At 41.4% G+C, this 26,850-nt stretch overlaps 1 protein-coding gene and 1 long non-coding RNA gene across 5 annotated transcripts in view; both read left to right on the forward strand.

The window, feature by feature from the left end:
* Positions 1-5,348, forward strand: part of vps13c (vacuolar protein sorting 13 homolog C) — a 59,631-nt gene extending 54,283 nt beyond the window's left edge. For all 3 annotated transcript variants that reach the window (XM_082529252.1, XM_082529253.1, XM_082529254.1), the window contains 4 exons: positions 727-818; positions 908-1,031; positions 1,170-1,253; positions 4,273-5,348. In XM_082529252.1, coding sequence (XP_082385378.1) covers positions 727-818; positions 908-1,031; positions 1,170-1,253; positions 4,273-4,374 — 402 coding nt within the window. In that variant the 3' untranslated portion in view covers positions 4,375-5,348. The remainder of the gene's footprint in view (positions 1-726; positions 819-907; positions 1,032-1,169; positions 1,254-4,272) is intronic.
* Positions 5,349-17,105: 11,757 nt separating this feature from the next.
* On the forward strand, positions 17,106-25,188 carry LOC309711335. 2 transcript variants are annotated; one of them, XR_014277940.1, is made up of 3 exons: positions 17,106-17,186; positions 22,685-22,719; positions 24,481-25,188. It is a non-coding gene; the product is annotated as an uncharacterized lncRNA (long non-coding RNA). The 2 variants fall into 2 exon arrangements; XR_014277941.1 differs by lacking the exon at positions 17,106-17,186 and adding an exon at positions 21,321-22,555.
* Positions 25,189-26,850: the final 1,662 nt, after the last annotated feature.

Below are 26,850 nucleotides of genomic sequence, written 5' to 3' on the forward strand. Positions count from 1 at the left end.
TTATGGTTTATTCCACAAAACGGGATCACTTTTCACGCTTATTAACATTTCTGCTGTTAATCGAAGCATTCGGTGTCATGCTTTCAGAATTTCCTCCATCTGGCATCTGCACAAAAAGTTTGGGGTTCTCCAAGGAGAACGGTGTTTTTAAAGGATTATTACAAATAGTCGTATAGTTGGACTGCAAGTGTTTCAGAAAGATGCTCTACTTCTCACCTCATATAAGTCTGAATAAATACTTTCCTGTGAGATTAAGGTCTCGTTTGTTGGTTTCAGGATGTCCTTAATGCAAGATTATGTTCCTTTTATGAAAAAGCAGGATATATTTTAGGACAGGTCTATCTTTGATTTGGTTAATCTGTTTTTTTTTTTTTTCTGAGACAGATCCTTCCCTTCGCTATGAAGTCCTGTCGCAAATAAAAATAGATGCCAGCAACAAAAATGCCAAACCTGAACCTTCAGAATCTCCAAAACAATCAAACATGTCAGCTTGCTTCCTCCTTTTATATATAGCCGATTCTTTCATACTGTTAAATGTCCTTGTTTCAACTAGAAGTCATCCAGCAACAAGCTACACCGCATGGTAAAATCCACCTCTTGGTGCATCAGTGTGGACCCTGTATGGTTTTACTGAACGACGGGGTCACCTTATGTTCATGTATAATGTTCAGATTCAAACCGCAGGTGGTCGGTAAATAAAACCTGGGAGTCTGTTTGTGTTTCCAGCGATCAGAGATCAAACAGCTGGAGGGTGAAGTGTTCAGAGATCACTGTCTGTATCCTGGACACAGAAAGACCAACATCATCGTCACCAACAGGTAAAACCTGTTGTTATTTTATTGTGTTTTTTCGTTGCTGATTGTCAGCATGTGTCGTTGCTTACGGTTTCGTTGTTGTTTTTGTGCAGGAGGGTTTTGTGTGTTAAGGAGATAGAATTTGTGGGTCATTTCAACAAAGAGTGGGAATGTTTGTATGAGAACATCTGTCGACCGCCGGCTGTGGTGGGAAGTGAGCTGAAGATTTACAGCAAGGTACCAAAATAAACCTCTGAATAAAACTCGAATTCATCGGCCACATTTGTCGGCTGTTTAATCAGGAAGGTAACAATTAAGATTAGGTGTGAGGTCACATCCTGTAACCATGTTACATTTCAATGTCTTGTGTCTCAGGAGCAGCAGAAGCTGTCGTTTTCAAAGAGAGATGGTCAAGAGTTTGTGAGGAGCGTTCAGCTCAACGACCCTAACACTGCTCAGGTACTGTGTGTGTGTGTGTGTGTGTGTGTGTGTGTGTGTGTGTGTGGGTCTGTGAGGCTGCAGCACATTCTGACTTCAATATGGACCAAAGCTGATAGCAGCTTCCTGCTCAACTTCGTTTACAGTAGCATGTGGAGGACTACAAAGCAAGAGTAATGGCAAAGTGTGCTGTGTCAAGTTTAAAGTCAGTGTAACCATGGTAACTCATGCTGAATACATGACCTGGTTGGGACGAGGTTATATTCAGAGTCCACTTTCTGTTGTTCTTTTGTCGTAGCTGGTTTAAGTGCATTACAGACTGTTTGCTGGAGGAAAATGTTTCACATCGTTTCCCTGCAGAGCTGTAAAACCAGCAGATTTATCTGCGACAGCACATTGTTAGTGAAATTTTCATGTATCCATTTGAAGATTCTTTTTTTTTTTTTACATTTAATTCTAATGTGCTGTTAAGTCTCTTTCACACTGTTTAACATGCAGCTCTTAGAACACAACACACACACATACCTGCTAAATCAGTCAATTTAGTCTCACTCTGATCTGCAGACAAACTAAAGTGATTTCCTCATCTCCTGTATCAGGCTGTGGGACAGCAAGCTTTAATATTTAAATGTATCTGGTTTAAAGTTTCAGAGCTCTCCTGTGCAGTCATAATTTTGGAGAGCGCACGCAGCCGTAACATTATTAACTTGAACTGAAAGCAGGCTAAGGAAAGCCTGAACACTGTTCATTGTAAACCTCTTGGGTCGATTAAGCTACACCAAGCTACACAGTAGGTGAGAGCTAGAAGTCCGGCACAAGAGCAGCATTAGCATTCATGTCAATTTTCAAAATAAAAGACCAGGTCCAGATTAAACGCTCCACTTTTGAACAGCTTCTGGTGGGATTTCAAATTGTAAGGAGGACGGAACCAAATTCCATCAGAGACGCACAGAAAGCAGGAGACAGGAGGAGGTTTTAACTATTTATTGACGAACTCGCACTTAATGGAGTAAATAAGGACAGTTATGGTGTTTACCTAAGGCAGGTGTGACGTGTGCAGCACATAACAGTATTAATGAGCTCAGTTTGGCCCCAATAACAGCGTGAAACAAACAGTAATAATCACCAAAACAAAGACTGTTTATGTCTGCGTGAGCAAACCTGAGGCATTGCAAATTACACTGCTTCCTCTTTACGTGCTACAAACTAACCACGCTCGCCTCTGTGTTGCACATTAACCCGTCTGTGTGCTACATAATAATCCTAACTCACTTCTGCATTTTGCAAAAAGTTCTGCTTACTTTGTCATGCTACAAAGTTACCACAAACCTCTCGACAACTAACCCCACTCACTGTGGGGGGTTGCTAACGTACAGGCCCTGTCCAAAAAATTTGAATATCATGGAAAAGTTTATTTATTTCCATAATTTCATTCAAAACTTTAAACTTTCATAGATTATAGATTCAGGGCCCACGACTTAAACGATTTCAAGTACTTAGTTGTTCATTTGTACATAATAAACCCACGAAAACAGGATTTCAAAAAATTAGAATACTGTGAAGACATCACCATTTACTTCTCAGTTTTTGCAGGAAAAAAAGAAAAAATTAGGATCAAATCAGTCAAAATGTGGTATTTTCAAAATGATATGTTAATCTTCAATACTTGGTTGGGAATCCCGTCGCCGGAATCACTGCTTCGATGCGCCGTGGCCTTGATGCAATCGGCCTGTGGTGTTGCCTGGCAGTTATGGAAGCCCAGGTGTTCTTGATGCTTGCTGACGGCTCTTCTTTGTTTTGTTCTGGTGGACCTCATTTTCCTCTTGATACCCCACAGATTCTCAATGGGGTTTAGGTCCGGCGAGTAGGCTGGCCAGTCAAGCACTGTGATGGCATGGCAATCAAACCAGGTTTTGGTGCTTCTGGTGGTATGTGCAGGGGCCAGGTCCTGCTGGAAGATGAAATCTGCATCTCCATACAGATCCTCAGCAGAAGGAATCATGAAGCCCTCTAAAACATTCTGGTACACTGTTGTGGTGACCTTGGATTTAAGAAAGCAGAGTTTACCAATACCTGCACCGGACATTGCACCCCAAAACATGACTGACTGTGGATATTTCACACTGGATCTCAAGCAGCATGGGTTCTGTTTCTCACCCATCTTCCTCCAAACCCTTGGACCTTGATTCCCGAATGAAAGGCACAATTTACTTTCATCAGAAAAGAGGACCTTTGACCACTGGCCACCAGTCCAGTCCATCTTCTCCTTGGCCCAGTTGAGTCGCTTCTGACGTTGGCTCAGGTGCAGAAGTGGTTTTGAAGCTTTGACTCCTGCCTCATTCCACCCTTTCTGGATCTCTGACAGATTCTTGAATCTTCTGTCTGATAATCTGCTGAAAGCCCCCGTCATCTCTTCTGCTGGTGCATCTTCTACTGCCACATTTTGCCCTTCCTCTGGACTTTCCATTGATATGCTTGGACACAGCACTCTGTGAACAGCCAGCCTCCTTAGCTATGAACCTTTGTGGCTTACCCATCCTATGGAGGGTTCCAATGATGCTCTTCTGGCCTGTTGTCAAGTCTGAAGTCGTCCCCATATTGAACCTAACTGAGGCAATTGGGTCAAAGTGAAACAATTTAATGACACTTGGGAAAACCTGTGCAGGTGCTTTGAGTTTAGTAGATGAGTTCGTGGGTTTATTATGTACAAATAAACAACAGTACTTCAAATTATTTAAGTTGTGGGCCCTGAATCTATAATCTATGAAAGTCATGAAAGGAATTATGGAAATAAATAAACTTTTCCATGATATTCAAATTTTTTGGAAAGGGCCTGTATACTCACATTATTTGTTGAGTTGTTTTTTTGTTAATCTGAGGTGAATTTAGTGCATTTAAATAAAAATCACAGAATGGATGCCTCAGTATGGGTGAAGCGTCTGTATGGGTGGAAACCTGGGTATGAATGAAAGCCTCGGTGTGGATGTGTGTTGTTTCGTGATGTAACCCTCCCCAACCTGGTTCCTCTTGTTCCCTGCAGAAGCTGCACACCGCCATATTTGATGCTCAGATGGCACAGCGGCAGCGTCGCATGGCAAGACAGAAGTCACAGCGCTTCCTGAAACTGGGCAACAAGCAGTGAGGTCACTTCCTGTCTGCAGCTGATTCACAGTAAATATTTGGAAAGCTTGCAGGAAGGTTTCTGTTGCTTTAAGAAATGTAAACGGATTTATGCCGGCACATACATGTGTTCAGTTAAAATGTCCAGTCAGACATTTAGGTTTTTTTCATCATGCTAACATGCTAACAGTGGGAAGCTCTTACTTATCAAATGAAAGAATTATGGGATTGTAGTTTTCTTTTTTGTTGCTTGACACAAAAAAGCTGGACACAGCTGCTGTGATGTCACACGTTGGTTTCTGTAGTTCCGGTTTGAAGCTCAGCTTTGTGTTTCTGAAGAGTAAGAAAGTTGACCTGTGAAACTATTGAATGAGAACAGTGAAGGAAGAAATGAAGTCACAATATTATGAGAAATATTTAATTCCATCCAAATATCTATATCTATATATGCTGGTTGGTTATTTTGTTTTATTACCTTAATTTGTATTTAATTGTTTTTAGTTTAAGTTGTGTTTTGTTTGGGGGGAGGTGTCATTGGCTAGCTGCAACACTTCACGCCCATGATGAATCCATAAAAACACATTGCACTAAAAGACTATTTGATCTAATTGCTAATATGAATGCTGTTGTTCATGTCCAGTTAAATAAACACAAAGATCTCATCAGTTTATCATGAAATAATCCCACTGTTTTAAACATACAGTCAATGTTAACTATTCCAGTTTGACCTGCAGATCTTTGTCTGTTTAAACAGCGCAATGAAACGTGTTTTTTCCTCAAAGACCAGATGAATGTGTTTACATCGTTTCAGACCTGCTGAGTGAAACGAGGAAATCGTTTCACTTTATTTTTATTGGGTTTTTTTGCTGTAACCAAAAGTCTGTATTTGTCTCTGTGCTGATGTTGGGCAGAAGGAGCTCTTTTCTATTGGAAAGGAAAACAAAATACACTGACCTGTAACCTGAACAATTTTCTATAAAGATGACATTGAACTACTTCTGGTGGATATTGTTGTTTTTTGGGGGGATTTTTATGAGTGAGAAATCAGCGATATCACAGCAGCTTCTGGGACAGCCCTCAACTTTTATTTGACATCAGATTAAAGTTCACTATATACTTTAAGTTCACTATTGTCAGAGTAAAAGACTGACCTCCTTCTATTGCTTCACAAGAGTTCAGATCTAACTTATCAACTCAATAAATAACACTGAAAAAATATGATAATTGCATTCTTCATTATTTAACCTGGTGTTCTTATTAACAGTCGTAACAATGGGGCAAGAGGTAAAAGGATACTAAAAGTTAAAATAACACCAGCACCAATCCAAAATCATCTGGACACACCTGCAGATTACATGCTGCCCCCTGGTGGTGAAAGCTTTGGTTAAAATTACAAGGAGGTCATAAAAGAGAAGTACTATTTTCATTATCAAAATATTTCATCAAATCTGAGAGAATGAGTCCTAACTTGGTGCATCACAGACTGAGATTCAAATATTAGTCTGTGACCTGTAAAGAATTACAAACAAAAGCAAGATTTAATCCTAAAGCAAAAACTAATCTGCACTCAGCTTCCCAATGAGATTAGCAGTCCGTCAATTTTCTTTTGCCAATCCAGGGTTCAGGGTCGTCATGAAGCAGGCATGGAGGAGTGCATGGCTCAAGGAGGACCACCGGAGGGGCATCCGTGCCACCCTCCTGGGAAGAGCTGAGGAGAGCCCCAGACGAGGGGTCACCCAGCAGCCACGGAGCAGAAGCCAGAGGGGGAATGCCTCCCCTGCACCCTGGTGACACACCCGCACCCCAAGGCCCTACTTGTGTGGGTGGGTGTGTTGGAGCGGGAAGAGGGAGGCAGCCGGGGATGGGGAGGAAAAGAAGGAGATGCCCCTCCCTGGGGCCAGCTCTCCCGCTGACCCCAGTAGGCACCCCCGTCCTTCGGCACCCACCAAGGCAAGGAAGCCCAGGCCCATCCAGACCGGGGCCTACAGCAGCAGGACCACCCAGCCCGACAGGACCTGGGGGAGCCCACCCGACGCCACTGCTGCACACAGCCACGAGGAGAACACTCTCTAAGAGCAACCAGAGCCACTAACCAGGTTATGACCGCAACCCCTGGGTTAAGCCCTCCAGGGATAACGTCCCTAAGGATTCTCCAGACGCCCTAAGCGTCAAGGTTGATGTGGGACACCTCCACAACAACCACAATGGCGAAGGCGGGACCAAACCACGACCCCCCACCCCCGCTAAGTGATGTAGCCGATCAAAGGAGCCCAGAGGGATTGATGTAATGTGGTGGCAGAAGCTGTCTTGAGACTAATGTGATCTATTATTAGGTTTCTATATTGGCTAGAATTAAGATTTTTATTTTTCCAGTTGATGAGGACCGTTTTCTTGGCGATGCATAGGGCAGTAAAAACCATGTGGACTGTATTAGTTTCTGTAGTGACATCATCCAATTTGCCCAACAAGCACACTAAAGGGGAGGTTGGAATTTTACATTTCAGACACTTTGATAAGTCTTTACTAGGGGTGCAACGATACTTGTATCGATATTGAACCGTTCAATACAGTGCTTTCGGTTCGGTACACATATGTATCGAACAATACAAAGTTTTTAATTTATTATATCAACTTTTCTTCTGATGATGCTGTCTGTGTTGAGCGCTCAGTGGATCTGCGCTCGTCAGTGCAGCCTAGGCGGAGTAGTCAAACGCAGATTCACCGAGCACAGGACAAGGGAGCGAGACAGTTAGCTCGTTAACGTGTTGTCCCGGGGTAGCTCGTTAACGTAGATTTGCCGTGTGGTGGCATTAACGTCATTTCAGATTAACGCTGACAGCACTAGTGGGAACACAACGAATATGACTGCACATTTAGACATCATCCTAGTGCAAAGACAAGTGGAAGCAGACAAAAACAACAAGCACGCATGCTACAAACTTTACCCGAGTCATTTAGACAGCCGTTAGCACAGGATTCTCCTTATGGGGACCTGATATGTTTAATATGCTGCTGAGAATATAGCCCAGAAGAAGCATATAGAATAGCTTTTATTTTGGAAAGAGCCATTTCTCTGTAATAAACTCTCTTTTCCAAAGATGAGTGATTTCTCGAGCAGATGGATTTTTTTTTTATTACTTTGTTGTTTCAGCAACATTAAATTTAAAAACTGTACTTTTGAGTTATAATATATATTTATAATTTTAATAAATGACAAATTAAAAAGGCATGAACAATTTTTTTTTGTATCGAAAAAATATCGAACCGTGACACCAAAGTATTGAACCGAACCGTGAATTTTGTGTATCGTTGCACCCCTTGTCTTTACATATCTCGGCCAAAACTTCTGCACTGGTGGACAGAACCAAAGAGCGTGGATGTAATTGTCTGGTGTATTGCCTTGACAGTGTGAGCAGTTGTTGGAAGATGTAAAGCCCATCTGGAACATCCGAGTACCTGTACTCTATGTAGTATTTTATATTGTATTGTATTGTATTAATTGCAGACTGGGATTTCTAATCAATTTAAAGGTTTTTAAGCAAATCTGAGACCAGAAGTTTTGGTCTAAGCTGACTGACAAATCTGCTTCCCACTTTGCAATAGGAAGGGATATTGATTCATCTATTTTAGAAAGTGTTCTGTATATTTTAGACAATAATTTAGGGGATTCAAGAGTAAGACAATGTACCGCGCTTGGTGGTGTTTGCAATTCAACTTGACTGAGGTTAAACTGCTTTTTTACTATGGATTTAATTTGTTGATATTCTAAAAACCTTGTCTTGTTGATCCCATATTGTGTAACTAGTCTGTCAAATGGAATAAAGTCTGTTCCTTCTAATATATGTTCTAAGTATTTAATTCCTTTACCACTCCATTCTGGAAAATTAATCATATTATTGTTTTGTAATATGTCAGGGTTATTCCAGATAGGTGTACGTTTGCATGGGATTAATGAAGACTCCGTTATTTTTAGAAACTCCCACCATGCTGTCAGAGAAAAGCTGATGTTGATACTTTTAAAGCATTCATGTCTTTTGATGTTTGAGCTGATAAATGGTAGGTCTGAGATCTCTAGATTATTGCATAGTGCCTGTTCAACATCTACCCTGGGCTCATCTAAGAAGGTATGTTTTAACCATCCTGAGATGTACTGAAGCCTGAGAAGTATTGGTGAAAATTAGGCAGATCTAATCCTCCTTTATCCTTGGTTCTTTGTAGCGTTTTTAAGCTGATACACGGGGGTTTATCTTTCCAAAGGAATTTAGAAATATATGAATTCAGAGATCTGAACCAATCTTGTGATGGTTTGTTCGGGATCATTAGAAATAAGTAATTTATTTTTGGTAAGACCGTCATTTTTATAGTGGCGACCCTTCCCATGAGTGATATGGGTAAAGATTTCCATCTAGTCAGATCGCCTTCTACTTTCTTTAGAAGTGGGATGTGGTTTAATTTAGTTAGGTCTGAAAGCTTAGGAGAAACATTAATACCTAAATATTTAATATTTCCAGATTGTAGTGGGGCAGAAGAGGAATTATGGAAGGAGCAGTTAATTGGAAGAAATGTAGAAATTGACCAGTTAACTGAATAATCTGAAACTCTTGAAAACCAGTTTATTAGAGTAATTACCTCAGAAAGGTTGGTTTGTGAGTTTTGGAGAAAAAGTAACACATCATCCGCATAGAGACTGATTTTATGTTCTATGTTCTTACATTTTATGCCCTTAATTACTGAATTCTGTCTAAATGCTGCTGCTAGTGGTTCGATAAAAATTGCAAACAGTGAAGGGGAGAGTGGGCATCCCTGTCTGGTGCCCCTCAGGAGACAGAAGCTGGAGGATGTCTGGTCATTTGTTCTGACACAAGCTGTTGGGGAATTGTATAATATTCTTAGCCAGTTTATGAAAGAGTTTCCAAAACCAAATTTGTGTAAAGTTGCAAATAAAAATTTCCAGTTAACTCTGTCAAACGCTTTTTCTGCATCTAGAGATAATATTATGGTTTCGATGTTTTTACTGTATGAGTAGTCTATTAAATTAAGTAATCTACCTGTATTTGTTGAGGAGTGCCGACCTTTTATGAAACCAGTTCGGTCAGGATGAATTAAGAGGGGGGTTATTTTCTCCAGTCTCTTTGAGAGAGCTTTGCAGATTATTTTGAGGTCTGCATTTATAAGGGATATTGGACGATAGCTTGAGGGAAATAAAGGGTCTTTGTCTGGTTTTAGCAGGAGACTAATGTTGGCAGAATTCATATTTGGTGGTAGTCTGCCATTTTCCTCGATTTCCTGCAACATTCTGTGGAATACTGGTGCCAAAATTGTCCAGAATTCTTTGTAGAATTCTGCAGGAAAGCCGTCTGGACCTGGAGCCTTATTATTAGGCATACTTATCAGCACTTCCTGGAGTTCACCTGGCGTCAGTGGCGAATCCAGTGCCATTGATTGACTGTCTAGTAATTTTGGAAGAGTTATGTTGTCAAGAAACTGATGAATTTCATTTTAGATGGGTTTATTTTTGGTGAATATAAAGTTTCATAGAAATCCCTAAAAATGTTGTTTATTCTTCAAGGGTCATATATTGTGTTTCCAGACAAATCTTTAGCAGCACATATAGTTGTTTTTTATTTATTTATTTTTAACTGGTTAGCTAGAAATCGACCGGATTTGTTACTGTGTTCAAAATTCTGCAAGCGAAGTCTTTGTATAAGGAATTGTGGTTTTTTTATTAATAATTTCATATAATTCTAGTTTCGTTTTGCGTATTTTGTTCATTATTTCTTGATCTTGGCCGCACGCGTAGGCTTTTTCTAAGGATTTGATGGTTTTTTCTAGTTCCTGAATATTTTTGTTTTCTTCTTTCTTTTTGTGTGAGGGGAAAGAAATTATTTTACCTCTCATCACAGCTTTCCCTGCTTCCCATAGAACAGAAGCTGATGTTCCGGGAGTGTCATCATAGTCTAAATATGAAGTCCACTCTCTTTTTGAAATATTTAATAAATTCCTCGTCTTTGAGCAGTGATGTATTTAATACACCCAGGACCTTCGTACTGTAAAGCAACATTGATGCCCTGAGTTTGCACTGTGGACATTAAAGAAAAAGTTGTCATATTTCCCTGTACTGTGTGTGTGTGTGTGTGTGTGTGTGTGTGTGTGTGTGTGTGTGTGTGTGTGTGCGCACCCTTTCAAGAGATTAACCATCAGCAGGCTACAAGCATGAGATTAGTCCCATTGTAGCTGAACTTGGAAAAGCTTAACACACTGAGTTCAAACTGATGGATACAGAAAAAGACAAAACGCTGAGTAAATGAACAGAAGCTGCAGGTCTGCATCGTGAAGCAGGATTTAGGGTTAGCGTGTCGAGGTTACTCCTGGATTTCCATGGTTACGTTAATTATTTTTCAGTTGAACAACAATTTAAATATGAAAAACCTTTTATTGGGTCAAAAAATCATTTGGTGAACTGAGATGATCTTTTAAAGCTTTTCTTTCAGACCAGCAGGAGGCAGCAGAGACTCTGATCTCTCTCTCTGACGACTGAACCTGGATCAGTTTCACTTTGAGCACTGAGGGAGGTCCAGTCGAGTTTACACCACAATAATGTTCCACTTTAAAGATTTATCTCCGGCTACGACACAGAGAGGAGAAAAAGAAACATTTTGACTGATGTGTGCAACAGCTGTTTACAGACACACACACACACAACCACACACACACTGCGTAAGGTTGTCGCTGCAGGTTGTTGTCATGGCAGTAGGCTAAAAAAATGGCTGAAGATGATTTCCAGATGCTGATGTTTCTGCTGACTCGTTTATATTTTTAAAACAGAGCTGTGAGCTGATTGGTCCATTTTTAAGCTGAAGTGTGAGTCATGGGTCTGCACCTTAAACTGACCCAGAGTCAGTTTACATCAAACTGAAAACCTGAAGACAGACAGCGTAGGAGGAGTTCCCGGTGCATCATGGGTAGGTTCCTCTCAGTAATCTGATCTGAGATCTGCTGCTGAGACAATGGAAACATCTGGAAATTATTCATCAGAGAGCAGAAACAGACCTGAGCTCAGCTGAAGGAGACTGAAGCAGACCACTGGGGCTCCACTGCGCTCCACTCTGAGTCAGATGTTTCTGCTTTCTCAGGGGGTTCATCAGAGATGATTACCCACTCTGGAACTGGAAGTCAAACTGGTTGTAAGCAGCCACATTTCACGTGTCTAAGTTCTGACTGAATCTGAGAAGAATCACAGGTTTTGCCTCTATGGGTGTTTTCATATGTAGTTCTCTTTTAAATGGGATCAATAATATTTGTCCTTATTTTTTGTCATATCTTTACTGTTGCATTGGTGGATGTTCATGTTAGACATGACTCAGACCACACTGCTCTAAATGCTCAGTTTCAGACAGTTTTTTTCTAGCCTTGGATGTGTGTGATGTCAAAAATGGACGGGATCCTTCAGTAAGAGTATTCCCAAAGAGCTATTAGCCAAAATCTCACCATCATGTGTGCCATATCTTTAAAACATTTGAGGACATTGGACAGGTGGACGACAAACGAAGTGGCAGGCCTAAAAAAATGTCTGCAGCTAATAATAATGGATTGCATTTATATAGCGCTTTACAATTCCATTATTCATTCACTCTCACACTCCGGTGGAGGCAGCTATAGTTGTAGCCACAGCTGCCCTGGGGTAGACTGACAGAAGCGAGGCTGCCATATCGTGCCATCGGCCCCTCTGGCCAACACCAGTAGGCAGGAGGTGAAGTGTCTTGCCCAAGGACACAGCGACCGAGACTGTCCGAGCCGGGGCTCGAACCAGCAACCTTCCGGTTACAAGACGAACTGCCAACTCTTGAGCCACGATCACCCCTGATGAACAATAACTAAAAGTTGTGTCTGTAAGAAAGCAAAGATCTGATACAGAAATGTCTCAGTGGAAAAGTGACTGTCAGGCATCCATTCTTAATGAAGAGAAACAGGAAAAGCCTGAGGTACACTTTGCCAAATGAAACATGCAGATGACAAAGAAAGAGATTTCCATATTGGATCGATCCTGCCCGGCTTAACAACAACTGCCTCTGGTTAATTAACCAAAGAAAATGAAAATAAACATAGTACTCCATGACGTGTGCTAATCAGGCTAATTTGGGATGGGTGTTTGAATGTTGAGAATGCCTACTGTTGTATAGTATGAAAGACTGGCGTAACAGTGAGGATGCAAAGAGCAGAGGTAGTGAAGGTAGATGAGTGTCAGAGCTGCACAGAGCAGGTCAGGTACGACAGTGAGTGTCTACAGCCAACTGTAATGGTTTAGGGCTGCATTACAACCTGTGATGTCTGGGACTTTTTCACAATGTATGGAATTATGAATGTAAGAAAGGACAGTCAGATTTGGATTCACCATAAAATACAGTCTGGAAAGAGTCTGACTGGCAATGGCTTCATTTTTTAGCATGACGATTAATTTTCATGAAGCCTTCATAAATGTACATCAGTGCAATCTCAGGATCATCAGGTGACATCCAATCCAATGTCCAATCCGAGGTGACAGGATAAAGCATTAAAATTGTTTGTGATGAGTGAAGTTCACAGAGTCACACTCAGCTATTTATTATTGATCATTTATTAGCGATGGACAAAAGCGCGCCTCTCCTCTCAGAATAACTCTGACCGACAAATGTGACTTCGGGACCTCGGTCGGCCAATATCTCCTCATTCATCCTGTCTCTATAGAAAAATGCTCTGATTTATGGTTTCTATGACAACAGTTTGACAACTTCCTGTTCCCACAACAGCTGAGAAAGGAAGTGAAGAGTCATTGCGTCTCTGCAGGTTATCATCGCGTGACGACTCTTGTGGTTTTATCGAGTTTGCTTTTTTTGTTTTACACAAAGAGTTTGCTGTGAGTGAAGGTCAGGTGGAACCCGTTTTTATCCAGCTGCTATAAATATGAACACGTGAAGGAGAAATGAGTTCATGGGGAACAGACCAAAAACAGCTGCTCAGAATACAGAGGAGTGGAGGGAAAAAACAGAGCCCAAAACCAAAAAACAACAGTTCAGGAGGTCGACCGGGCCTCAGGGCAAAACTCAGAGGCTGGCGGCAAAGACAGAGACGTTCTGGAGGCCGGCTACGTGGCCAGCGGCGCAGAAGGAGCAGTTCTGGAGGCCAGCCGACGGAGACGGTGGAGCTTTGGAGGCCTATGACGTGGCCAGATGAGCAGACAGACAACCGAGGGCGGCTTTGCAGGTGGCCGGTAACGGAGACAGGGGCCTGCTGGATTGGGTGGAGCAGGATCAGACAATGGAGCGGTGAACTCTGTGTTGGGTGCTGCACATGGCAGACAGCTGGCTCAGCCAGCAGTGGTGTAAGGAAGCCAAGAGACACTGGAGGCTGGGCCTGCTCTGCATAACCAGCTTTGGAAGACGGGACCGAGTTACACCATCAGAATCATTAAAGAGTCTTTTTTTCTGCTGGATCGGGGGGGGAGGCATCTGCCAACATAGGCTGGGGAGAGAGAAGGAAGACAGAATAAAAGGCATGCCGTGGAAAAGACCCAGAGATTAATAACTAGTATGATTCAATGCAGAGAGGTCTATTAACACATAGTGAGTGAAGAAGAAACACCCAGTGCATCATGGGAATCCCCCAGCAGCCTACACCTATTGCAGCATAACTAAGGGAGGATTCAGGGTCAGCTGGTCCAGCACTAACTATATGGAAAAGAAATAGTAAAAACTTATATGATTTTACTCATGAAAGTGGCCACTTTCTCATTACTTTAATATATTGTTTTAGTAAGTATCCAAAACATACAAGTTTCATTATATAATTCTTCAAGGGATCTTATATCTGTTTTCACTCTTGTATGCTTTTCATACAAGTTTCACACAAGACAGATACAAACTTTATAAGATTTATATATATCTTTTCCATATGGGCTAACTATATGCTTTAGCAAAGAGGAAAGTTTGAAGCCTGATCTTGAAAGTAGAGATAGTGTCTGTCTCCCGAATCCAAACTGGAAGCTGGTTCCACAGAAGAGGGGCCTGAAAACTGAAGGCTCTGCCTCCCATTCTACTTTCAAATACTCTAGGAACAACAAGTAGGCCTGCAGAGCGAGAGCGAAGTGCTCTAATAGGGTGATATGGTACTACAAGGTCATTAAGATAAGATGGGGCCTGATTATTTAAGACCTTGTATGTGAGGAGCAGGATTTTGAATTCTGGATTTAACAGGGAAACCACAGAGCATGATTGGTTGACATGACAACGACGAGAGGGAGACTGAGGAAATAAATACTATCAGGGACCAAGCAGCCAAAAACATACAAGCACAGGTGTCATCTTCTAAAAATGGGTTTTATTAAACCCCCGAAAAGAAGAAGTTACTACAAAACCTCAAAATAATGGAAGCAAGCTATTTTAAGAACTAAGTGGGCAACCAGACATAATTCTACTCCAAAAACAACAATATTTTACAAGATATCATAACTCAACAAACTGACCTCCACAATAAGAGACAGCTCAGCTTATATAGTAACTGAACGAACTATTTAAAGACAAAAAGCACAGAGACAGTAACTAAACATGACACAAGAAGAAACCCCGTTCCCCCTGTGTGGTTAAGTCCATTTTGTTGGCCTCTGCGCTTAAACCAGCTCCATCCTTAGCATCCTTTTACTTAAGTCAGGAAGGACTGGAGCACCAACCAGGTACCAGAGTAATTCAGTTGTGTGATCACATGCAACCATCACCATACACAGAGGATAACGAGGGAATAGACTACATACACAGCTGAAACTGACTAATGAGACAGGGGAAGCAAAACTGAACAGGATGGAAGACTATCAAAATAAAACAGGAAGTAACAAACGCAGAGACCCAGGCAGTGACACATGGGCTAGCCACTAGAACAGGAAACAGACATGGACATGAGACTATGACAGACAATGAACAGAGCAGAAATCAAGAATTATTAATACAAGCTCAGAGGCACTGGAAATGGCATGTTCAGAAACTAGAACATAAAGAACAGAAGCTCAAACCCAAAGCTCATGATAACATAGACAATAACATATTTGGGAACCTCACATCATTCTCTTAAACTTTCAAAAATAAGTCCAGAACAAAAATTCAAATTCCTGGGTTATAATCTGAGATAAAGTACAGAAGCCAACATGCACTGTTGAAACAAAGTTGTTTAAAATATTACAAGTGTTGCTGAAGGTTTGCCCTCATCAGACTAGATAAATTTAGATTAGCACACAAGCTGCTGTTTCCAGTCAGTAAAACTGATTTCCAGATATTAAAAAAATGTGCTGGATGCTGAAACGTTTTCTTTAAATGCATCAGTGACAGACAGACAGACAGACGTTCACTTGACTAGGTGCATCCTGGCTGTGTTTACAGCAGCACTGCGTTCACTGTAATCAAACTTTAGAAATGAAGAGCTTCCTGTTTACTTTAACCTTCCTTTAACTCAAACATCTGCAGGGGTTTGTTTTTCCTTCTTCAACTGTTCAGGTCTGAGGCTGACTCACAGTTTCCCATCAGGCGTTTAAACTTCGGCACTTCTAGAATTCAGATTTTTTGTTGCGTCCGTGAAGGTAACACAATTAGTAGCTTGAGAATACATGGCGGTAACACTAAAATATAATTAATAAATGGTAAATTGATAGTTAATTAACCTTTAGTTACTGGTTATGTACTGTAATTAAATAATGAAGTGATCATTAATTGTGTAAACCAGATCCAACTTTAGAGTAATATCCACATAATGTCCACGTGATGTTTATAATATCTGTTTTAAAGCACGTAGAGGTTGGCAGATGGAGTTCAACACTGTGGACGTTGGTGTCCTCGTTTACTTTTACCACCTTTAGGCACTAAAATAGTTTGGATTAAAATACAACAACTTATGAGCGAGTACTGCCTCCCGATTGGCTGGACCTCAGCATCACGGAACGAGCAGCGATGATGATGATGATGACGCGTGTCTTTCACGTTGTGTCTTCAGTGCACTTTTGTTCTGTCTTTTCCAACTTACACATGTACTCTGGAGAGGGTCTTTTATTTTGGATATTCTCCATGTGTTCATGTCTTACTTAGTGGTTTTATTAGAATTATATATTTTTTTGCATTTCAGTGTTTAATAACAACATAAAGAGTCTGTGTTTGTTTCACTAACAATGAATTTACCGTTTGTTGCCAATTTTTATCATAAAGTGTTGAGACTGAAGAAGGAAACTTGTCAAACACAACATGTTTGCAGGGTTTTCTTGCTGAACAGCAGCTTGCTGTTTTATCCCCCAGGGATCAATAAAGTATTCTGATATTTCAGGTAATTTTCAGTTTTATTGAGAACATTTACAGCCTCACAGCTGCTGTTTAATACAAAAAAGGATCAGAGGAATTTTCTGCTGCTGATCAAATGCATCCACAGTTCGTTCAGTCATTCTTGTATCAGACTTTGGAGGCGATAGGAGAATAATATTTTGCACATAATTGTGTAAATGCATTGGGAAATACTATTTCTACATATGCAAGTTCAGTTCCTGCCCCTTTTTAACCTCTTTGCTGTAAAGCCTCAGCTTTACCCGACTGTTCCAGTGATGATAAATTCTTTTAAAAAATGTATCTCCTTGAAAAAAAGCATTCCCATCAGACAGTCAAGGCCAAGGCACAAAGGCCATTTTGATTTGCCAAACTTCCTGCGTGCATTTTTCCTGAAACAGGAACTGAGGTTTGATGATAGCTGGAGGAAATATCAGGATTTAATTCCAGGCTTTGCGCTTGCTGCAGAAACTGATGATTTTCTTTTGAAGCTCTTCACTTGTTTCAGGTCTGTCAGCGTGCTTTCATTTGATGTACAAACTGGTCTTAACCCGTTTTAATGCCTGTGTAACAGCAGCCGTTCATCCTGCAGATGGTCTGACTGCAGCTTTCTTTAATGTGTTACTGGATTTACTGGTGTATAAACTTCTAACAGGAGCCAGTTTGAACACCAGTGAGTCACGGTGTTTGTTCTCTGCTGGAGGTTTGACTCATTAAATCAGATCCTGACACACATTCAGGATCACAAACAAGCCTGGAAATGATTTTGTACGCTGGTTTGCTCCACAAACTGCTGACGTCTCACAGACCTGGAGGACGGAGGGGGTCGTGTGCTCTACAGGCCGTGAAAAACTCTGGATGCAAATGATAGTGATACCTGGCTGCATTAAAAACAAAAGCTCAGGTTTTCAGATTCTCTCTCTGTTCTTTAGTTTTTCTGCCTATAATTTTCCACCTTCCTCTGTGTTTATAGCAGCAGGTAAAAATACATGTAATTACTGTAATAACACAGTAAAACTGTGAGCATTTGGCAGGAAGTCACAGCCTCCCAGAATTCTGTGAATTAAATCATAATTCTGGTGAATCATCATTTCGAAATGTTTGCCTCCTCTGTCCTCCTCACACTGGAGTTTAAACATTCAGCCTCCCAGCAGTGCTCCTGATTGGTCAGTGACATTGTTTGTTGTCAGCAGCTAAACATGTTGCAGGCTTAAATCGCACATGTAAAAATTGTCTAATCATGTGCGTCCGTGTTATCCGCATGCAGATGGCAGAGCAGGTTGGCTGCTCATGTCTGCGTTGTTCGAAATGACCGCAAACTGTTGTTGTGAGGGTCGGCACAGTTGGCTCAGAGTCCGCTGGCAGAGTCCTGAATGGATTTATAATGTGGTAAAAACACTGTTGGCTGCGTGAGGGTGAGGGTGGTGGGAGGGAGCATGAGGAAGGGAGGGTGGGTTGGGGGAGGTAATGACTTCCAGCTGCCTGAGGCTGAGCAGAGGAGGATGTTCGATTTCTACGCCATCAGAAACTGTGGCCTGCTGAGCCCAGCATGTTCGAGCTGGACTGAATTAGTTTAGTCAGTGTTAATAATATTGTTAATAACTGTTTGCATAAAATATATTAGGGGGGTCCCTGCAGCCCAATTTCTTCTGCTCAGTTTTCTCTGCTTTTGTTTGCATAACTCAGATGTCTTAATTAGTTGGACTGAACGTGCTCAAAGGCAGATTTATCAGCTTGAGCGAGTTCCTGTATGTACAAGCGGAGAAGTAATATTAGAACAAGGCTGATAACAATATTAATGGATTCTGATCTTTTCCTCCATGCTTTGTTTGGCGTTTGCAGGAAACACGATATTGTCTGGTATAATGTTGCAGTTTGATTGATGCTCACCATGAAAACACCTCCTCACTTCCAATTTGTGCTTCCTACAGGAAATGTATTTTTACTTCTTGCACGTAAGTGTAGCCATGATGTCACAGTTAATTCTCTAAAGGAACAGTCAGTCATTTTTTGAGACCAACGCATGCAATCTCATTAGTTTATAATTAATTCATTAAAAATAAATTGGACAGACTCCCAGTTTCTGGAAGCTGCCATCTTCAGATGGTTGAGCTGGACGTTGCCATTCTGCAAGATCAGCTGCAATGGTCGTACACCAAAGCCAGAGGAGAACAGAACTCGTAGGCATTCATGTGCCGTGTGTCTGCACCTTCAGACTATAGATATGAGAAGAGAAGAGGTCGCACTTACTAAAGAACCAGAAACACATAGGAAAGAGACAGCGCCACTGGTATCAGGATAAAATGTCATCTTCTTCCTCCACACCTCAGCCTTATCTCCTGAACCAAAGTCAAGGCTCTAACACATGAAAGCGTGCATAAACATTCTTATTTATTCCTGATTGTATCCCAATTACTTGTTGTCAGCAGATTACACATGTGACCCTCCCATCTTTAAACAATGACTGCTGGTTATAAGCTAATATTATTCCAGCTAATGTTAGGCTTGAATGTCCTAAAAATCACACTTTGCCTCCGATGAAGTTTGAATACATTCTCACATCACATCATTTATTCGCTCAGTGTCAGTCCAACAATGTTAGATCCACTTCAAAGACAGTTTCCCCAACACTGCGGCAATAACAGCAGCACTTACCAACAGAAAAGCTGATATCCTCAACAACTCGCTTGAGTATTGTCGTCATCTTTGACTCATCTTTGACTCCTTTCACAGCTGAGGTAAACAGAGGCAACAGATGAACGGCAGCCAAAGTTGTTTGTCCTACAGCGGCCACTGTAGCTAGGATTATGCACTTGAATATGGAGGGACAAGAAAACCAAATTCAGTTGCCTGCAATCTGCACTCTACTGACGTCTAGTAAAAAGGTTGCCGTATGCTCCACTGTCGCTTGTTTCTGTTGAATAACCTTCAGGCGCTGAAGCCACTTCTATTATAATATTCTGTGCTATCCGGTCGTTAAGTGATGACGTGACGAATCCTACTTCCAGGCCTAAAGTAGTCTGCGTTTAATATGGCTTTTGTGTTGTTAACATGTTTAATGTTTTGTATTTCCTTCTATTTAATCTCAAAAAGCTCCTAAAACAGTCAGTGATCACTGTTGACCTCCCTCGGCTTTTATTACCGCTAATCATTTATTTAAGCTCAGTTTTTAAAACCTTAGGATGTAACTACAGCCCAGCCCATGCTGGGCTGTAGTTACATCCGTATATGAATGACTAACCTCGTATTGTGGATGGATTATCTCAGTTGTTCTCCTGGCTGAAGTTTGGTCCTTTTACAGCATCCTGCCATGCGATTACATTTGTTCCTGACCACCGAGAACACTCACGTTAACTTTTATCGACTGGAAAAAAAGTTAGCTTGTTTATATTATGCTAACATAGCTGTGTCGCTAGCGGTTACGTAGCACATCATTATATACCAGCTAGCCCAACTTCAGTAACCCTACAAACGTCACTGCTGTTTAGTTTTCTGTCTTCATTTATGCTGGAAGTGATAACAGAGCTGTACATTTTAATTTGTTTCCAAAACCCCGCAGCCAGGACATGCTATATTGTATTTAGATAGAAGCTAGCGAGCTAACTCCCTGCTAACTTCTAACTCCGTTAAATGTCATAAATTCCGTTTTCATGGATGCCTGGATGTTAAACTCAATTGTTACACCTGGTAGAGCAGAACGCTGATCATTTTATTAAAGATAAAAGACTTTAGACAGTTTTTCAACTCTCAGTAATGCCACAGTGATCGTTTGATATATGGACCTGCAGCGGAGTTTAGACCCAGACACGGCTAGTGAGGTCAGACTGAACAACCGGATACTGACTAGAAGTAACAAGGGAACATAGATCTGTCCACCCACCACTGGGGCAGCATTCTAAGTTAAGATGCCAATGCTTCCAACTATCCGACCCTCTCCAGGATCTTCCCCAGTGCCTCTTCTTGATTGAATGTTATCAAGAGAACCCAGGCACCCGTCAAAGGAAGCTCAGTACTGTTTGCATCCATGATCTTATCAGTGGAGCGGTTTGTGGGCCTGAGTGATCCCACGAGATAGTTTGTTTTCAATCCTGGTCGGGTCTCCCAAGGCAAAAAAGCCTTTGATGAAAATATCTACCTAGAAACGTCAGAATAGGGACACTTTGGTCCCGCTCTGAAGCCAGGCCTGGGTGAGGGGCTGATAAGCTAGCACATGGCCTCCAATTACTGACATAACTGTAACGCTGCTATTTCTTTACATTCTTTTCCTAATTTTATTCAATATAAATAATGTTTTTAAAGTCACACAGTTTGTCACATCTGTGTGAATTATGAGAGAATATTTGTTGCCCATGGCTTCATTCCTTACTAGAGAGTTAATAAAAGTATTAAGTTAGTTAAAGCTGTTACAACACATCAGAAAACGTGATGTTCAATCATACGTTGGAGTGAGGAGGTTGTGATCTTTCACAGCCAGCACAGAAAGTGTTTTTCTAGACTCTGGGCTGCTGGGTGAACCAAGTCTGTGACATTTCTGTATTTCAAAGTCTGCCACAGAAGAGAAAGCTTTCTGCTGGGACTCTATGGGTTTTAGGGCTTCTTCTTTCTAAATGACAAACACAATGTGTGATGAGGTCTGAAAAGTTTAGTTTGGTGATGTGGTGGTTTGGTTTTGTGGTTTGGTTTGTGGTTGAGGTCTGATCTGGATGCAATAACCAGAACATGAAGCCTACATAGTTTCTTTTCCACAAACTGAAGGTGATTAATGTTCCCTGGATCTTTTCTGGACTGATGAATATGATGCTAATGACGAGGAGGAGGAGAATCATCTGCTTGGTTCAGAATCTCCGCTGCTCTGTTTCTGCATTGATTCTTCCATCTTAACCTCTGCAGCTGCTGAAAAGAAAAGATCCTGAAGGAAGTAAAATAAACAAAGGGAAAGCAGAGGGTGGGGGTGGAGGTGCAGAGCTGAGTGGAAAAAGCAGGGTGAGGGTTAACTGGGGCCCCAGGTATGTTCTCCACCCCCAGCACTGTTAGCTCAGTTTAGATTAGCAGCCCTGCAGCAGACTCAGACTAAATATGCAGCTATTTCGGTTAAGAGGTTGATTCAGCTTGAACTGAATCAGCCTCTTAGAAACATCCTGCACATTCACAGAAACCTGCAGCTCACAGCAAACTTCATAAACACCTCCAAACATTGGCACCGAATTTAAGGGAGATCAGACAGAGCGGAGACTCGTCGGTTTGCTGAACACTTCAGTTAAAAACAACAAAGAGCTTCTGATTGGTGTTTGCCTCATCAGGTAGTCAGCTGTTCTCCTGGACGGACTGGTGCCTGTTTCTGGTGTCAGATTAACACGCTCGCTGATCCTGATACTGATGAAGACAAACACACGTCTGATTCTTAATTAAACAGGAAACAAGCTGACTGATTCACTTTTCACTGCATAGCTAATAAGTCAAATAACAGAAAGAAAAAAAACTGAAATAGGGCAGAAAGCAGGATGATGACAGTCTTAGAAAATTCAGTTTAAACTGCGGAAACCAGCCTTAGAAACCAGAAGGAGACGTACAAAGAGACAGATAAACAAGAGCTCAAGTTTCATCTCAGCTTTCAAGGTCATTGTGCTTAAATTCAAAGCAGATCATCTGTTTTACTGAACAGTTCACCCTAAAATCAGATATGTGCTCTGGTCTGCAGAGCTGTTTATCTACTTCGATGAGTTCTGTGTCAGTTGCTTGGTGTGAGTTTTTGAAACGCAGAGATCTTACTGACTACATCCGCCAACAAAAAGAAGTGTGCAGCTGGCTAACGTTGTCCATCAGGCATTTCTTTTTAGGAATTGAGTAATAATTTCTGGGAAGAAATCTTACTGCTCAGTAAGTATTATTTCTTTAATTTGTTAATCTTTTAGCACTTTGAGCACTGCAAGTCAAAGCCATGTAGTTCTATTATATAGACATGCCTCCATCCGCTTTTCTAACAGCTTGTCCAATTTGTGCTTGCAGGGGGACTGCAGTCGATTCCAGCTGTCATGTAAAAGGTGAGTTAGACCCTGGACAGGTTACCAGCCCATCACATATCCAGAGTTAGGCCGTCTCTTTGAATATCTCCAAAACTGGTCAACAGACTTAATTTTGATGGATAAATATACTTGCAGGACGACAGAAAATTATTTAGTTTAATTAGTACTAGGAAATTACTGCTCATAACACAAGTAGAATACTTACAGTCATATGAAAAAGTAAACCCCATGATTGAGTAGTTTGTAAAACCGCCTTTAGCAACAGTAATTTCAAGTAATGGTTTACTGTATGACTTTGTCAGTCTTTTACATCGTTGTGGAGGGATTTTGGCCCACTGTTCTTTAACATGTAGCTTCAGGTCATTGAGGTGTGCAGGCATTGACTTATACATAGTCCTGTTAGGATCCTGCCAGAGCTTTTTATTCAAGTTAAACACTTTGGTATACAAAGGAGTCCATGGTTCACTCAGTGACTGCAGGGTGTTCAGGTCCTGTGGCTGTGAAACAACCCCAACTCTTCACCCTTCCACCACCGTGCTGACAGTTGGTATGTGGCATTAGTGCAGATATCATCCAAGCATGGTGCTGCGCATCTCTAAGTTAGTTTCGTCTATCCAAAGGATGTTGTTCCAGAAGAGTTTTTTTCAGATGCAACGCTGCACTTCTTTTTAGACAGAAGAGGTTTTCTCGTGGCAACCACTCTGAACAAGTCTTTCTCCAACCGCGCTGACATTAACTTTAACGTTTAAAATGCGAATTGACGCCTGTAGAGTCTGATATGCAGTTTCTCTGAGCTGCCTCGTCTGACCTCGGGGTGAATTTCTGGTACATCCACTTCTGCATTTATAGAGATGCTCACCTGCCGATCATCAGTTAAACAAGTGCATCTGACCAGCAGCATCTGCCTCTTAATTCCACTTAATACCTCTGGAAGCAAAAAGGATGTTGTTAATTTTTCACACGACTGCATAGAGTCCTGTGAAAATGTTTGGGTTTTTTTATATGACAGTGAAATTCCTGCACACCAAATCCTAAAACATGACTTTAGAAAGAGCTCTTTGTCAGCTAAGGAATGTTTTTGGAGAAGAGCACACATGAGAAAGAGTATGTACATTGTGTATGTACAGTATGTATGTGCCAACAGCTGTTTGGTGGTTTCTGTCCTCACTGCAGCTGAGTATGTTCACGTTCCTCTTTGTCAGTGCCCCCCACTTCACTCCTCCTCCTGCTGAAATCTGTCAGTCACACACAAATGTTTCCACCTCCGCTGTTGAAATTTGGTTAATTTGTGGTGGTCGTGTTTCTGGCAAAGCAGCGAAGCTTGGAATTCCTGACCCACTTTCCACTGCCGCACATTCCCCAACATTCTCAAGCATTCCAGAAAGCCATGATTGATATCAGTCAACGATCAATCTGAAGCAGAGGACGGAGAGCTGGATTCGCGCTGCATACCAAAGGTGTTTAGATGATACACGCTGAGCTGAAAAATCAATTCAGAAACTGTCCTCATGTAAAGAAAATCAGTTCTGATAATTCACTCTCGCACAGCTAAAAGCACATCGGTCGTCTACACGGGTGGAAGATGGATCCGTGTATGTCACTTTTAGTGATTCTGGATCCACAGGAAGCCCTGCTTCACGTGTTAAAGTTCATTTATAGTAGTCACAGTGTTGCTCTACACATCATAACCAACTCATTGTTAATGGGACTTTGAGCTGAATTGGTTTCTGATGCTTTTATTTTGATAAGCTGAAAACCTCTTTTCTCCTGATTTCTCAGTAACAACATCTGTGGCGCCGGTATAGCTCGAGTCGAGCAGTAAGGACATTGCAGAGGTTCAGATCCACCCCGAGGCCAGTTACTGGATCCCTTCCTCCCCCTCTCTCTCACGCTCAGCTTTCCTGCCTTCTCTCCACCGTCTATTCTCAATTTAAAAAATAAAAATAAAACGTATTTCATGAAATGATAACGATTGTTGTTTGCGTTCCAATAAGCCGGCTGAAGGCAACAAAGTGGTGCAAAAAAAAGTGCAGTTTGTTGAGCGGCCACTTTAGGCTGTTTCCAGTGAGTCAGTCCCCGTAGACTCCCATGTTAAAATGTCTGACTTTACAGCCTGGTAGAGGTAATTTACCAGTTCATAATAGCTGCACAGCGTCATTTTAATATAATGCTCTCATGTAAATGTTATTAAAGCTTTGAGTTATATTGTGATGATTCTTTGACTGACAGCTGGACCAACAAATAGCCAGTAGTTTGTTACTCAGCATTGATTATCAGGCATTTGTACAGTTTGTTTAGCGAGCTTCTCACCCAAATATTGAAACAACATGCTAAAGCTGACATTTCACAAAAAAAAGCCAAACACTAATGGTCCTGTTGTTTAGCCAGACCATTAGTTATTATATACAGTCAACAATGTAAACACATGTGAAGAAGAAACACTGTGAAAGGTCAGATCAAACACACTGTAGATGTTTGCACTGTGAAGGGTGGAAATTAATGTAATGACATTTCCTTCATTTCTTCTTTTTTTAAGACAAACAGTGAGAAGAAAAAAAGATTTATCACCGGCAGACGTCTCGCTAAAGCATGTCTTACACTCTTTTTTTCTATGACCTTTGACCTGACTCATAGAGGTCAATAGTAGAACACCTCAGGAGGTTTTCTGGTTTTACAACTGCACTATTACAGGAAACTTTATTGTTCCAGGCAATGGAGTTGCCACTGCCCAGGGTTTTGTCTGTAGGCATTTTCTTCTTTGTTTATTTCTTTATTGTAGCCACAGTGAAGATGATGACGGCTGATAACTGGCTGGTTTATGGCTTGACCCCAAGCACTGACTGCCAGGTGATTGCCTGCAGGACAGGTGATAGGTGAGAGAGCGCAGGATCATCATCCAGTCTGTCTGAAAGCCAGGAGGTTAACAAAATGAGTCACGCTGAGGCTGCAGACACAGAAAGAAAGTTCTCTTTATTTTAAAAGCAGCTTGAATGCTTTTCATTCCAGGACCCCCGGAAAACAAGATGGTACAGCTCAAGAATCTTTTCAAATCCTAATGAATGTATTTCTCGGTCAAACTCTGCTTTCTTCACTCGGTCTAAAACAAGCTTCACCAAGCAGAGCAGCATGTTTTCTGACATTTAAAGTTCAGTTTCTTTCAGTGATTGCTGAGGCATTAATGAGGTTTGATAACGATGTGTCTCTGTGTCAGCACAGCAAGAGAAACATTGGGTTTATTTAAGTATAACCAACATTAGTTTCATTTTTTCATAGCCACAGAGATTTCTCAAACCATTAACTAAATACCAAAGTGTCTGTCTCAGTGTAACATAATTTTAAGTAGACACTGATGCATCGCCTTGTCAACATGTTGGTTTTCCCGGGCATTAGAACGCAGAGAAACACGATACTGGGATCTTCTTCTGCTCTTCTTTTGTTATACTGCTCAGATCCACTTTTCAATTGGCTCTGACTGAGAAGCGGAGCACACTGAACGCTTGTCCTGACCGTTACTGATGATTTTTATGCAAAATAAGGTCATAATTTAGCAAAAGAAATTTAAGTGGCATTAAATAAGACATAAAACTAGTGACTGAGACCATAAACTCAGCAGGGCAGTGTTTCCTGAGGTCATAAATTAAACCAACGCAGGGTCATTTTCTCATAAACTTTTGTTAACGGGACCTCGTTTTGCATTCAGAGCTCCTGTGTTCACTGAGATATTCAACATCTCTTTATCTCAGTCGGTGATCCCCACATGCTTCAAAGAGTCCATCATTGTTCCTGTCCCGAAGAAACCCCACCCTGCTTCTCTCAATGACTATCGCCCTGTAGCCCTCACCTCAGTAGTGATGAAGTGCTTTGAACGCCTGGTCAGAGACTTCATCATTTCTTCACTACCAGACACACTGGACCCACTACAGTTCGCTTACCGTCCAAATCGTTCCACAGACGATGCCATCTCTCATCTCCTCCACACATCACTCACTCGGACACTAGAAGGGGGAATTATGTTAAAATGCTCTTCATAGACTACAGCTCTGCATTTAATACCATAATTCCCTCCACACTCACCACCAAGCTGGAGCATCTGGGACTCAGCTCATCTATGTGTCAGTGGATCTCCAACTTCCTAACTGGCAGACCACA

This window comes from Aulonocara stuartgranti (assembly GCF_965226115.1).
Source record: "Aulonocara stuartgranti genome assembly, chromosome: 1".
NCBI classification, from domain to species: Eukaryota; Metazoa; Chordata; class Actinopteri; order Cichliformes; family Cichlidae; genus Aulonocara; species Aulonocara stuartgranti.